The sequence below is a fragment of the Vitis vinifera genome, chromosome 17 (assembly GCF_030704535.1).
Source record: "Vitis vinifera cultivar Pinot Noir 40024 chromosome 17, ASM3070453v1".
Classification (NCBI taxonomy): Eukaryota; Viridiplantae; Streptophyta; class Magnoliopsida; order Vitales; family Vitaceae; genus Vitis; species Vitis vinifera.
This window is the reverse complement of record NC_081821.1, coordinates 5708703-5722758: the sequence shown is the minus strand read 5'-3', so window position 1 is coordinate 5722758 and position 14056 is coordinate 5708703. Positions and strand designations below refer to the sequence as shown.

Genomic DNA, 14056 nt, shown 5'->3' with positions numbered 1-14056 from the left:
TATTATTGTTATTCAAAGGAGAAAGTTATATTGTAATACATAGAAGGTAATACTCGATTTTAGAGGACTTACCACCATGATTAATGTGATTTAAACTCTTTCGATCGACTATAAGGATTTAGGAACAATTTTGTTATGTATTAGTTTAATTAATATATAATAAGTAATTTATCTCCAAGTGGAAGAAATGTTGAAAACATTTTTTATTTTAAATAAAATAAAATAAATGTTTTAAGTTTTTTGGCTCATTTAAATTTAAATTTAAAGCCTTGGGTATTATTTTCCTTAAAACGTGGGACACATCTCTTTATATTGTAACCACTCATTTATAGTTGTGGGGCACATCTCTTATCTTCTTTGATAGGAAGAAGCTACAAAAAAATATTCTACTTTAAAAATTGAGAGGATAAGTTGTCTAATCTATCAAAAGAAGTGGTGTATGGATATAAGGTCTTGAAATGACCCGCCAATAAATCCCTAATTTTCTTCTATTCTTATTTGCTCCTAGAGATTGTGAATCTAATTATCAAAAGTATGATCTTAGATTTCTACTTTTATCATTTTGAGAATTTTTTAACAGTATGTTGATGACTTCAATATGTGTTCATTTTTCTAGCGTCTCTCCGTACACCGGATTTATGACCACCTACTTTATAATTCCCAGCGTTCTGCCATTCACAGACTCTCCATTCTCTCCTACTAAACAGTCATGGCTACAGTTTCCTCTTCCCAAAAACCTCTTGATGATGAGGAAGACGATGGTAAAGAGAGGACGTGCAAAAGGTACAGTGAGATCATTTCAACCCTTCCAAAGGAAAAAGGCTGGACAACTGAGCATATGTATCAGTACCAGGGCTTTTGGTACCATTCCGTAGTTGGCTTACAAGGAATCATGTGGGTGGAAGAACACTTTAAGCCACGACATGAAGACCTTCTCTTAGTCTCTGCTCCAAAATCGGGCACAACATGGTTTAAATCTCTCATGTTTGCTATTATGAATCGAGGCCAGTATGATTGTTCAACACATCCTTTGCTCACCACCAGCCCTCATGAGCTTGTTCCTTTCTCGGAAATATTCTTTCACCTAAACATCCCATTCCCAAATCCAGATACACTTTCTCCTCCTCAAATCTTCCATACCCACCTCCCTTTTACTTCATTATCTCAGTCTGTCCTAGATTCTCAGTGTCGGATCGTATATGTTTGTCGAAATCCAAAAGACACGTTTGTCTCTTTGTTTCACTTCCTGCAGAAGAAGGAAGAGGAAAATCCAAGAGAACCACTTTCCTTTGAAGAGGCATTTGAGCAATTTTGCAAAGGAGTTTCTGTGTATGGCCCCTTCTGGGATCACGTATTGGGGTACTGGAAGGCAAGCTTAGAGTGGCCTGAGAGGGTCCTGTTCTTGAAATACGAGGATATGAAGGTGGATTCTTCATTCCATCTCAAGAGGTTAGCAGAGTTCATGGGCTATGCCTTCTCTTTAGAGGAAGAAAAACAAGGCTTGGTGAAAGAAATTTTAAAGTTGTGTAGTTTCGAGAATCAAAGTAATTTGAGAGTTAATAAGACAGGAAGATTTCGAGTTGGGCACATGAGCATGGAGAACAATCCATTCTTTAGGAAAGGCGAGGTTGGAGACTGGAAGAATCATCTAACAGCTGAGATGGCTGAGCGCCTTGACAGGATCACAGGGCAAAAGTTGAACGGTTATGATTTGAGATTCCTGGATACCTTAGATAAGTGAGTTGTTTCATCTGTAATTTCATGCCATGAAGAAATAAATTCATACTGGATGGAGTTGAATTAGACCGGCCGATAGGCAAAATATTAAATAGTAGTCTGTAATTTCAGTTTCAATTTCTTAACCTTGGTGTTTCTTTCTCGTCCATGTGAGACGGTGTATCTATTCATTTCAATTAGTATATCTGTAAGCTGCTATGAAATGGTCGTGGGTAATTTCAGTTTCAAAATGTTCCACATGTTTTTTCACCACTAGCAACCTCAGTGTTGTGAAAACGAACCGGCGGTGATCCCCAGCTTCCATCTAGGAGGCGGTGTCGTTCTTTTACTGATTCTTGCCTCCCATTAATGTAATGATATTCAATAGAATATAGTAAAGTATTAATTATTTTTAGGGTTTATTATACTTTACCCTATTTGTTTGGGAGAATTATGTTTTGGGGTAGATGGGTCCCCAAATTAACAAAAGGTCTATGCAACTCTTCAAATTGAGCCCAAGACCCAATGAAAGTATGGAAATTGAGTTGAAGGATATCATCCTTCAATATTTCCAACAATGCCCTTTGTTGATTTTGAGAAAAAAATTAATATTTTTGAAAAATACTTTTATTTAATTTAATATTTTTAAAAAATACTTTTATGTAATTTAATATTTTTTAAAATACTTTTATTTAATTTAATATTTTTTAAAAATAAATTTATTTAATTTAATATTTAAAAATATATTTAATTTAATATTTTTTTTAAATACTTTAATTTAATTTAATATTTTTGAAAAAAAAATTAATTTAATATTTTTGAAAACTACTTTTATTTAATTTAGTATTTTTGAAAAAAAAATTATTGAAAAAAAATTATTTAACTTAATTTTATAAAATATTTTATATGTGTTCTTAAAGGGTATATTTGTCCGTTACTATTTCATATCCTTCAACTCAATTTGAAGAGTTATATGGACCTTTTGTTAATTTGGGGGCCCATCTACCCCCAAAAGATAATTCTCCCCATTTGTTTTGCACGTTGTCTCCTCGAATTTGAAATTGAGTAATATACCCTTCATACTTTATAATTATATATAATGTGCATTTTTTGAGTGAGGGTGTTACCTAAATTAAACGGAAAGTGCATATACCTTTCACATGACTTATTTTAGTAAGGGCAAAAATATCATTTCATTTTAAAATGAATTGCAGACAAAGTAATTGAAGTATATTGAGGAGTGAAAATTGCAAGAAAATGGTATTGATATAACATTTTTTGAAACTTTCCTTTTTCTCTTCTTCTTCTTCTTCTTTCTTCATCCTTTCTTTCTCCTCCCCGAAAATTCCACGTTATAAAAGCATGAGTCGGTGCTTTGGGGTTTTTTTTTTTCTTTTTTTTCAAAAGGCTTGATTTTTTTAGCCAAATTTCCCCAAAATTTCTGAAAAATCAAAATGAAACCCTAACCCAAAAACAGAAGCGTAACATAAAAATGAAACCCAACCCTAATCCTAACTATGTGTTGTATACATGTGTCGAATGTTGTGTTAGGTTTATTTGATTGTTGCTATTTTTATGGATTGTTGCACTTTTTTTGGTTGACGAGAAAATCAATCATTTTTTTTTCCTTTAAAAATTTTAAATTTGAGACTATTTGAATTGGTTGAAGTGATTTTTTAATAATAATATTATTTTTTTGGTAAATTTTTTTGAGTTTGGTTCCAATCACCATAAGATTTGTAATCCTTTTCATCGAAATTCTAGTTTCTCATGCCAGAATTTTCGATGATCAAAGGAGGAAGAAGAGGGCTGGGAAGGTTTTGAAATTAAATGATTAATGATTGTTTTGCCCTCAATCACACGGAGAACACATATCTTTCCGTCCAAAAAAAATAATGTCATAACTAAAAAATGCACATTACATGTAATTATAAAATGATGGAAGGTACATTGCTCAATTTTGAATTTAAAAGGGACAATGTGCAAAACTAAGGAGGTCAAGTTGTAGACCCCCTTAAGAGAGCAAAGACGATTAGTTTGTTTTTAAGGGATTTTTTATAGCATGGGAAGGATAATATCTCGCCACCTGGAGGAGCTGGCGACACCTAGGATAAGTGAGTGGGGGGGCAGCCAGATTGGTGGAAGATGGTCGGCCATGCTAGTGGTCAGAGGTGCAGACTTGCTGAGTGGAGCAATAGTGGAGCCGGTAGTGGCTTGCTGTGGAAGATAGAAACAGGAGAGAAAAGGGAAGTCAGGCTGTGGATGAAAAAAAAAAAAGGGCAAATGGAGGGGTGGCTGGCAAAAGAAGAGGGGAACCGGCTGGAGAAAAAGTGAGAGAAGAGGGAAAAGGAGGTGAAAAAGGGTTGCGGGAGTTGGAAAAAAGGGGGTGGTGTCTGCATTGCTATCTTCTAAAGAGAAGCTTGCCCGAGGAAGAAGGAGCGCAGGTATGGTTTCTATTCAGCTGGACCTCTTTGCTTTCATACCATTTGCTTTCATTTTGTGGTTAGCATGGCTTGGTCTTCAACCTGTTTTCAGAGTTCTATTTTTGTTTTCAGACTTCCACTACCCATTTTACTCTGTTTTCCACCATCATCCTTTATCCAGTTGCTTATCTTACCACCCATTCGCCAATCCCGCATCCCCTCACGTCCATGCAACCCATGCGCGCTCCCCTCATGACATTCCTTTGCTCATCCCGTCCTGCATTTTCACTCCCAGGTTCATGCCATACTCACCGTCACCTTTCCTCTCTTTCTACACCACAATCATACCCACTAATGTTCCAAGTTGCATGTCCACTCGTTCCCATCACTACGCTCGTCTCGCCCTTCGTGCCATGAGTTTATCACCATCAACCCAGCCCATATTGTTCACCAAGCCCCAACCTCCATTCCATCTTAATCACCGCCACCAACTTCCGCCCACGAAACTACGCCTTTCCTTGACAACAATGGCGGCTGGTGCAACCCTCTTCATCATCCATTTCCTAACCTCTTCGAATCCCCAAGACATGACGCCGTTTCCGAATCCTTCCTACATCGCCGACGTCTGCGAGGACCTCTCTGTCTTCCCCCCGCCACAGTTCCCTTTTGATCATTCCTTCTCTCTCCACTCTCTCTCTCTACGTTCGGTATGCACATGCATATGTCCCGAAGCATGCCCAGAAAGCCCTTTCGCTCCTTCTCTCTCTACATGTAAGATCAAACCCATAAAACTCCCTCTTCTTTCCCGCTCTCCCTAGTCTTCATTGTCCTCTTAGCTACTTTAGAGTGAAACTTCATCAACAAAGAAGATCAGCTGAGTATCATGGCAGTTTCTGCAATCCAGAGATCAGCATATGCCGACCAAACCGCCTTGAAACAGCCCAATGAGCTCGTTCGGAGGAATGGTGGTCTCGGTGGTGACTACATCACCATGCGCCGGGCTGTTGAAAGCATCCCCCGAAACATATGGCAAGCCCAACCTCGTTCGCGCCCGGAGCATCTTGCAATCTGGGCCTGTCAACTTGTGCTCATGGGACTCCTTGAAGGATGCCGTGTTGGTGGAAGCCCACTTGGTGAGAGTTCTTTTTTTAGATAGGAGTAAACTAGTGTGGTTTGATATTTGAGGTTATATATGTTTAAAGGGTGAATGGAGCCCCACCAAGCCATCTCGTAATCATTTGAACAACCAGCCCCACTGCACAAGAATCCATGCATGGGCATTCTTGGGTCCGCCACTCCAACAACCACTCCCATTTTACCTTTATACCCATTCATCTACTTATTTATTCAGTTATTTCACGCAATTTCTTCATTTTTGGTGCTAAAAGTTTAATCTTCTATTATTATTATTATTTTTTTCTTCTTTTTTTACCCTTAAATTTAAATTCCTAATCCCTAAAATTCTCATAATCGCATTAATTTATTTAATTATTGGTATTTTATTTATTTATTTTAAAACTCCATTTTAAATCAATTCTTTAAAACTTCCGATTTTCGAATTAAATTCATAATCCCGAAAATTTTCATGTTCACATTAATTTATTTAATTATTAATATTTTATTTATTCATTTTAAAATTTCACTTTAAACAATTCTTTAAAATTTCTGACTTCCGATTTTAATTTCTAATTCCAAAAATTCTAATATTCAGTTTAATCTATTTAATCATTATTATTTTATTTATTTATTCTAAAATTCCATTTTAAATAATTCTTCAAAATTTCCGATTCTTGAATTTGATTTCTAATTTCAAAAAATTCCAATATTCTCGTTAATCTATTTAATTATTAATATTTTATTCATTCTAAACTTCCATTTTAAACAATTCTTTAAAATTTCCGACTTCCGAATTAAATTCTCGATTCCAAAAATTCAAATATTCACATTAATTTATTTAATCATTATTACTTTATTTATTTATTTTAAAACTCCAAAAATTTCCAATTCCCAAATTTAATTTTCAATTTCAAAAATTTTCAATATTCACGTTCATTTATTTAATCGTTATTATTTTTCATCCTTATCATTATTCTATTTATTTATTTGCTTTAAAATTCCATTTTTTTAAACAAATTTTCAAAATTCCAGTTCCCAAACTTAATTTCCAATTTCCAAAATTCTAATTTCCTTCTAATTTAATTCCTAAAATTCCAACTCTTAAATTTAATTCCCAATACTCCAATTTTCAAATAAATTTCAAAAATCCAATTTTCTCTCTAACAGTTTTAATTCTCTTCGGATTTCAAATAATTTTCGGTTTCTCTTGATTTTATATAAGTATGAATGCTATTTTCATAATTCCAGAATAATGGAATTTGTGAGACTAATTCGTGCAAAATAGAATGGGCTCTGGTGGGGGCCCCACATATGTGAATTCATGACCAATTAATTGATTGATTAATTTATTTGCCATGCGTGATTGTTTTGTCATATTTCATGATATATATATATATATATATATAATCAACCTGTGTTTGTTCACTAACCCCATTCCATGATAGCGCTTTGTCGTTTGCTCCTAAGGTACGCATTCTCTCTTACTCTATCCATTCCTTATACATGCTTTGGTTCTCATATGTGCATGATATTTCTGAGTAGTCATTGATTCCCTCATCAATTACCATGATTGCTTCATTTTATTAGTAGATACCCGACTTTAGGGACTTAGAGGGGTGTTACGGTCTTTACCGTACCTTCCCGATAAGTAACCTGACCCCCAAACTCGATCCGGTTTTTCACAGACCACCTTTTCCAAAATAAGGAGTCACACTTAGGGTTTTTCTTTCTTATTTTGTTTACCCTTTTTTTAAAAAAAAAAACAAAAATAAGTGGCGACTCCAAGTCATTTTCTTAATAAAATAAAAATCATTTTTTTTCAAATCAAAATCGAGTAGGAAGCGCATGAGTCGAAATACGGGGTCCACACAAGTGTAATAAACCATTATTTTAAATAACAATTTAAAAATAAAATATAAACATTTATGTAGGAAATAATATTTATAAAAAAAAATTAACTTTTAAGCAAATAAAATAATTAAATATGTAATTATTGAAATATCGGTAAATATATATAAAATATATATTGGTTTAATGTTATGTTAACATCGGGATTTAACCACCCATTAAACCACTAGTCTGATTAATAAATCAAGACTTAATAAAGATTTAATAAAATTTCCAATTTAATAATTAGTCAATTCCAAAAACATTGATTTCTCCTAAATAGTAAGTGGATGCATATAAAATATTTTCATATTTTTTTTTTCTATTTTCAACCCCTATTATATATCATATTAAATTAAATAAAGGAAGAAAAAAAAAAAAAAGCAGACAAAGATTTTATGACTACGGTCTATAACTCAACCATGTACTTCAGAGTATTTTCACACCATGAAATGATTATTGAGATGATTTTGCATTTCTTACTGATTCATTCTCTACAAGATATAGACAATCATATGCCATCTAACCTTTTTTTTTAAAAAAAAAAAATTAAAAATAATTTGGAAATCATGTTGTTGAAGAACTCACTCAAAAGACTGGCATTGTGGGAGCCAACAGGAGGCTCTGTCAATAGAAATTTGCAATGGAGTAAAATATTTTGACAATACCATAATTTGGATAACATAACAATACCAACACGAAGTTTTTCTGTTTGAAACATGAGAAATGAGTCTTCAGGAACCATTTCCATCAGGATCATATGAAGACTAATGTTCAAATGACATCTTTCTGGCTAAGTAATGTTTCAATATTTGACAACAATTCAGAATTCCAAAATCACTCAGTTTTGCATAGAATTTGGCCATATTCCAATCTCCGAATACCCATCTTCTGAAGCACAAGCTCGGAACATACCTGTTGTATTAAACTGCATGGTGACTTCTCCTGTGGCAGAAACAGCAACCAAGCCTGCAGTGCCTCTTGGAGTGCACTCCGATATGACATACGCTGCTGCTTCCTCGAGCGAAAGCCCTTTGTACTCCATGAGAGCTGCCACATCTCTTGCAACAGTACCACATATTATTGCTTCGCCTTTTCCTGTGGCAGAGACTGCACACAGGCTGTTAGCATAGTTCCCTGCACCTACAATGGGTGTGTCCCCAATCCTGCCCACCATTTTGTTAACCAGTCCACCAGTAGAAGTAGCAGCTGCTAAATTTCCACGAGTGTCAACAGCCACACATCCCACCGTTCCAATCTGGCTATCACCATCAGCAGTTGGTGTTTCTTTCTTCGTGTCTTTTGTAATAGGTTGTGTATAATCAATCTGAAAATTTTGACAAAAGCATCAGCTGTGGACACTAAAAATACCTTCAAGATGCTTTAGTTGAAAAATCAGGTTTTTTTGGTGTAGAAACAAAACAATTGGGAATGAGCCCTATTGTAAATCTTCAAAGCAGCTACAAAACATTCTTCTCATTTCTCCTTTTGATTTCATAAAAAGCTTGAAATCTTGTTTCACTAACAGAGGAAAAATAACTAGCAGCAAAGCCTGTATCCAGATATGGAGATAACAAAGAGTAACAAGCTAAGATAAATTCAAACACAATCCAAGACAATGCATCTACTCTATTATGAAGGAGGATAAGATGCATACTTGCACTCTATTGGCTTCTTTTGCTTGCTTCAACCTTTCAATATTTTCAGGAGTAATAAAATGACTTGCATCAACAGTTTCAACACCCTGGATAATACAAGAAGACATGGTCACATGAGTAATTTTGACATAAATAAAACAAATCATAACAATGCAATTAAAAATCTTAATGCCTTAGAAGCATAAATTTGACTGAATTTGGAGCTCTAATGCAACTAGGACAGAATCAAGGGAAAATATACAGCCCTTGCATAAAAACTCAGCAGTTCAGTCGATTTTTCTTTCCAACGTTGATAACATAATTGCTGCAATTATGGACAAGAGATGTCCACCTCAGCACTTCTTTCACTTGAGCAACTTTAGCATGGAAGATTACATTACATGCAAGAAAAGTTTAAATTATAAACTAGTGAACCAAGAAAAGCTTAGATATGGCCCCAATCCGGGCCAAGGAAAAAAAAAATCACCAGAGATGATCTGGTTTAGAGCAACAAAAACTAATGACTACTCCCAGAAATGATTTGATTCAAGTTGAAGGCACCACAAGGACAAGATAAAAAGCCAAAAAAGGGAAGAAAAAAAATTATGTAATGACAAGAATACTACAAACAAACGTCATTACCAAGGGTTAAATGGAGAATATGGCTCCAGGTAGAGTTGAATCATGGAAAAGAATTTGTGCTATATAAAAAACCCAAGTAGTTGGATTTTAATTTGTTAAATTGTATATATGGTAACCAAAAGTATTTGGAATAATTTGGAAAGTCAATAAAATGTCCAGACAGAGCAACAAAACCTAAAGTTGAAGAAATAATACCCTCAAGCATTTTTCTTTTATCAATAAAATCATCCAAACAAAGATAAGCATTCAAATCCAGAGAAATGGGATAAAAGAAAATTACTCTGATCAATTAGATTTCAATGGCCAAATAATAATATAAAGAGCCAATTAAATCAAGGTTGATACAACTAAGAAAATAAAGAGTCCTTAATGCAGTTGGAATGACATAGAAAAAACAACAATGAGGAAGCATTAAAGACAATTCCACTAACTTGTTCCCTTGCAAATGCCTCTGCCCCATCAAATGCAAGATATATATGAGGGGTTTTCTCCATAACCAGCCTTGCTAGGGATATGGGATTAACAACAGTGGTAAGACCCGAAACAGCTCCACATTTCTTCGTGTTTCCATCCATGATGCAAGCTTCCATTTCGACCGTACCATCGGTGGTTAGCACAGACCCTCTGCCGGCATTGAAGTTTGGGTTGTTTTCTAGCTCACGAACCTGTGCAGCCACTCAGTAAAGGGAGGTCCCAGAAAATTGAAAATAAACAAGAACCAATACTCATAATCATCCAAATAAAGGACCTAGACCCATGATTATACAGAGACAACCCATCTCAAATAGCTTCATGAGAAACATAGCAACATTTTTTCCACTTTCTGTTACATGATTTGATAATAACTGAACGCCAATATTATGCTACAAAAAAAAAAAACCTAATTTAATAAAATAATCCCTTGTGAAACAGAACAAGAACTACAAACAGAGAGCAATTTTTACAAATCAACAGCCTTCTTTGTTTGATATCTTCATCAATTCCAAGATATAAAAAGTAGATTTGAATTAGAGAACAAAAGAAAGAAGAAATGGATAGTCCGCTTGCCCTATCTTCTTTCGTGATCCTCTTATGTATCATCTTTCCTCTTTATACTGTTCACTAGCCATTCCTATCATCAACTCAGTCAAAATTGTTTTGTAGTAGATATACAAGTACAAAGAATGAGAGGAAAAAGATTCGTTTGGAATAGGGAGATGGGTTATTTCTCAGCAACCAAACGACGAATAAGGAGACGAGAGCAGGTTACCACAAGTTCGACGACGTCCAGTGGAGGGCGTTTGGTCTGGAGAGCGGCGACGCCGATCTGGAGGCAGTGGCGGAGAGCGGCTTCTCGCGGCTCACGGCGTTCCAGCGGCAGAGAGAGCGGAATGTCGCCGGCGCCGCCATGTAATGCTATTGCCCAACCCATTTCTCCGCTCGAGCCGACTACTCCTTTCAAATTCCTGGTCAGTTGGAAAATTATGGAAGAGGGTGTCCCGCGGATAGTTCAACGTTGTTTATTAAGAAATGATATTTAAAGTAATAAATTTTACCTATTAAATATTCATTTTTAAAGTGTTATAAATTTATAAAATAAACTTAAAATATTTATTATTAAAAATTAGTCATGCTTTTGTTAAATATATTCTTATTTGATATATGTAAATAAGAATATAAAAAATTAAAATTAATAATAAATTAATTATTTTGACTTAATACTTAAAATTATATACTCTTCTTAACCTTATAAACTCTTTAAATTCATTTTAAAGTTGTGAGACCCTAAGAGGTACAAAATATACAATATCTACACGATTGGGAACGAGTGGTATCAGTCGATTCCCAACGCGTTTTGAAGGCCTTCTAGAACTTAAATTAACTTTAAGTTTAAATATATTTAAGTTATTGAATTAAAATTTATTCCCTAATTCTTATTTAATAAAATTAATTTAAAATTTATTCTAAATTATTAAATTGATATATTTATCCTTATAAATTATAATTATGATAAAAAAGATTCAATAATAATAAAAATCATATAGTAAAAGAGATTATGAAGATAATTATGGTAAATGAACGTAAAAATATAAAATAAAAATATATACTTAATAATAAATTAATTATTTTTACTTATTACTCAAAATTATTTTTTACTTTTAATCATACAAATCAAGTTATTTTACCAGATATATTCAATTTATTTAATGATTTAAATTAAATTATTAAGTTACTAAATTAATTCATCGGACATCCGCTTAGTATTTAAACATTGTCATTTAACATTCTTATAATTTTACTTTTTTTTTCTTTTTTCTTTTTGGTATAGATTTATCGGGTTGGGAATCAAATTTGATTGCAAGAATCCCTTGGGGCTGCGTAGAAATAACGGATTTAGAATTTAGTCATTTAGAGTGTAGCATTAAGTCGAATTTAGAATTAGAATATCATGCTATATTCATATTAAAGTTGAAAATCAAATGGAATTTATTCAAAATTTGATAAATGGAAGCAGGAAGAGTCAACTTCCCAAAAATTTGGCCCTCCAAAATTAACATGTCCAATTGAAGACTTGTAAAGTTACCTTTCTAACCTTAGGAAGAAAAATAAAAGAGAATAATAAAAATATGATATTTTTTAGTTTTTACCACTTATTTTATTTTTATATTGAACTTGTACGGACGAAAATTAAGAGAATCTTATAAATTTGTAAGATTAAAAGATTTCCGAATAGGACATGGTGGCCCAATCTCATGTGAGGGAATGGTGGGATGTCGCATCACCATATGACATTATTTGAGTAATTGGTGGGCTGTTACGTCATTTTCTTTTTCTTAACAAATTTCTTAAGGACAAACCACTCCTCTGCACCTAACCGGATCTCTCCATAAGTGAGTAATCTCCTCCTGTTCAACTTAAAAAGTGATTTAATAACTTAATTTAAGTTATTAAGTTGATTAAATATATTTAATAAAATAATTTAAAATTAAAATTAATTTTAAATATCAAGTCAAATTAGTTACCTTATTGTTAACCCCAAATCTTTTTCTTTTTTTTTATTTGTTCACATGTGATGAGAATATATTGAACAATTAGGATTCCACGATCATAATTCACTTTTTATAGTAAATATTTTAAATTATCTTATCTACTTACAATACTTTAAGTAAGCATATTTAATAAATAAATTTATTATTTAAAATTAATTAAAATAATATTAATTAAAATTAATTATGACTAATAAGAATAAATATGTCAATTTAATAATTTAAAATAAATTTTAAGTTGATGTTATCAAATAATCTTAATACCTAAAATAAATAATAAATAATAAATCTTAAATTAATAATTTTACTTAAATCATTAAATAATAAATATTAAGTTTTATCATATACTTATTAAATGTTTGTTTTTACTTATTATTATTTTTATAAATAATTTAAATAAATAAAAAAATCAAAATATTTAACTTTTTGCCCAATCATAAAAATAAATTTTAAAAACAACCATAATACAATCCTAACACGTTTGTCATCCTATTAATATTTCATAGTTAATAGAAATAAAAAATAAGAAAATAAACAACTTATTACTTAATATTATTAAGTTATATTTAGAGTTGAATTAAGTTTTATTCAATTTAAATAAAAAAACAAACAAGCAAACACGACTTTAAGATCCATAAAATTAATAACTTTGGGTACCATATCCTAATGATAACTTTTAGAATAAGACCAAATATTGATTATAATGTTATTTTTGTTAAGATTAAAGGTCAAACTAGTTCAATTCTATAGCAGACGCACGTTTTTGTATTTTTAAAACCAAAAATTGTTTTTTTATTTTATTTTTTGAGAATAAAAAATTATTTTAAAAAACACTTACATGCACATATGATTCCTAGGACATATGACTGGTCCTAAAGAATCATAGTCTCATCTGTATTAAATTTGGTTTATTTTGACTTTCAATAATAAAGCCAATAGGCTCTTAAATGAAATAGTAATGAAGTTTTGGTGTTGGTCTTTTTTATTTTTTGTTGAAAATAATTTATTTTTAAAATTTAGGTTGTTTGTTTTTCTATTTTTTTTATGAGTTATTATAAATTTTTTATTAAATAAAAAAAGTTAAAATATGTAATTTTTTTAAAATAAAAAATATATATATTAAATTTTTTATATTTTTAATACTTAATAGAAATAAAATACTATAAAAATAAATTATTTAATATTTAATATTATTAAATATTAAGTTTCTATTTATAATTAAATAAAAAAACAAAATAGTCGTGTTTTTCGATTTGGACGAAAATTAGGAGAATCTTATAAAGTTGTAGTGCCGAATCTCACGCGAAGATTATATTATTTGAGGAAGTGGTGGGACCATATCACATTATTTGAGTGATTGGTGGGTCCGGGTCGTTACATCATTTTGTTTTTTTCCCCTAATTTCTTAATGACCAACCACTCTTCTCCACGGAACTCCCACCATGTAGTGTTTTGACAAAAATACCCCCTTTAAAAATATTAAAAATCTAGAATGTAGCTTTAGTTCCAAAATAATTATCAATTTTGTATTTCTTTTCACATAAGCATTCATGTCATAAAATCATAATTAATAACGATATTTTTAGTTTTTTTTTTAAATGGTTAAAAT

The 14056-nt window shown here is 32.0% G+C and overlaps 3 protein-coding genes across 3 annotated transcripts; 2 read left to right on the top strand and 1 right to left on the bottom strand.

Annotated features, from left to right (window-relative positions):
* The first annotated feature begins 459 nt into the window (after window positions 1-459).
* Window positions 460-2129, top strand: LOC100267913 (cytosolic sulfotransferase 13). The gene has a single exon (XM_002272932.3). The coding sequence runs from the start codon at window positions 710-712 to the stop codon at window positions 1739-1741; it is 1032 nt and encodes a 343-aa protein (XP_002272968.2). The 5' UTR covers window positions 460-709; the 3' UTR covers window positions 1742-2129.
* A 2537-nt stretch (window positions 2130-4666) lies between these two features.
* Window positions 4667-5295, top strand: LOC132252835 (chlorophyll a-b binding protein 36, chloroplastic-like). Its single transcript, XM_059734186.1, has 2 exons — window positions 4667-4846; window positions 5044-5295. The coding sequence occupies exons 1-2, from the start codon at window positions 4667-4669 to the stop codon at window positions 5293-5295; spliced, it is 432 nt and encodes a 143-aa protein (XP_059590169.1).
* Window positions 5296-7786: 2491 nt separating this feature from the next.
* Window positions 7787-10954, bottom strand: LOC100250923 (isoaspartyl peptidase/L-asparaginase 1). The gene is made up of 4 exons (XM_002266535.5): window positions 10671-10954; window positions 9853-10086; window positions 8800-8886; window positions 7787-8469 (listed from the first exon to the last, which is right to left on the bottom strand). The coding sequence occupies exons 1-4, from the start codon at window positions 10830-10832 to the stop codon at window positions 7984-7986; spliced, it is 969 nt and encodes a 322-aa protein (XP_002266571.1). The 5' UTR covers window positions 10833-10954; the 3' UTR covers window positions 7787-7983.
* Between the last annotated feature and the right edge of the window lie 3102 nt (window positions 10955-14056).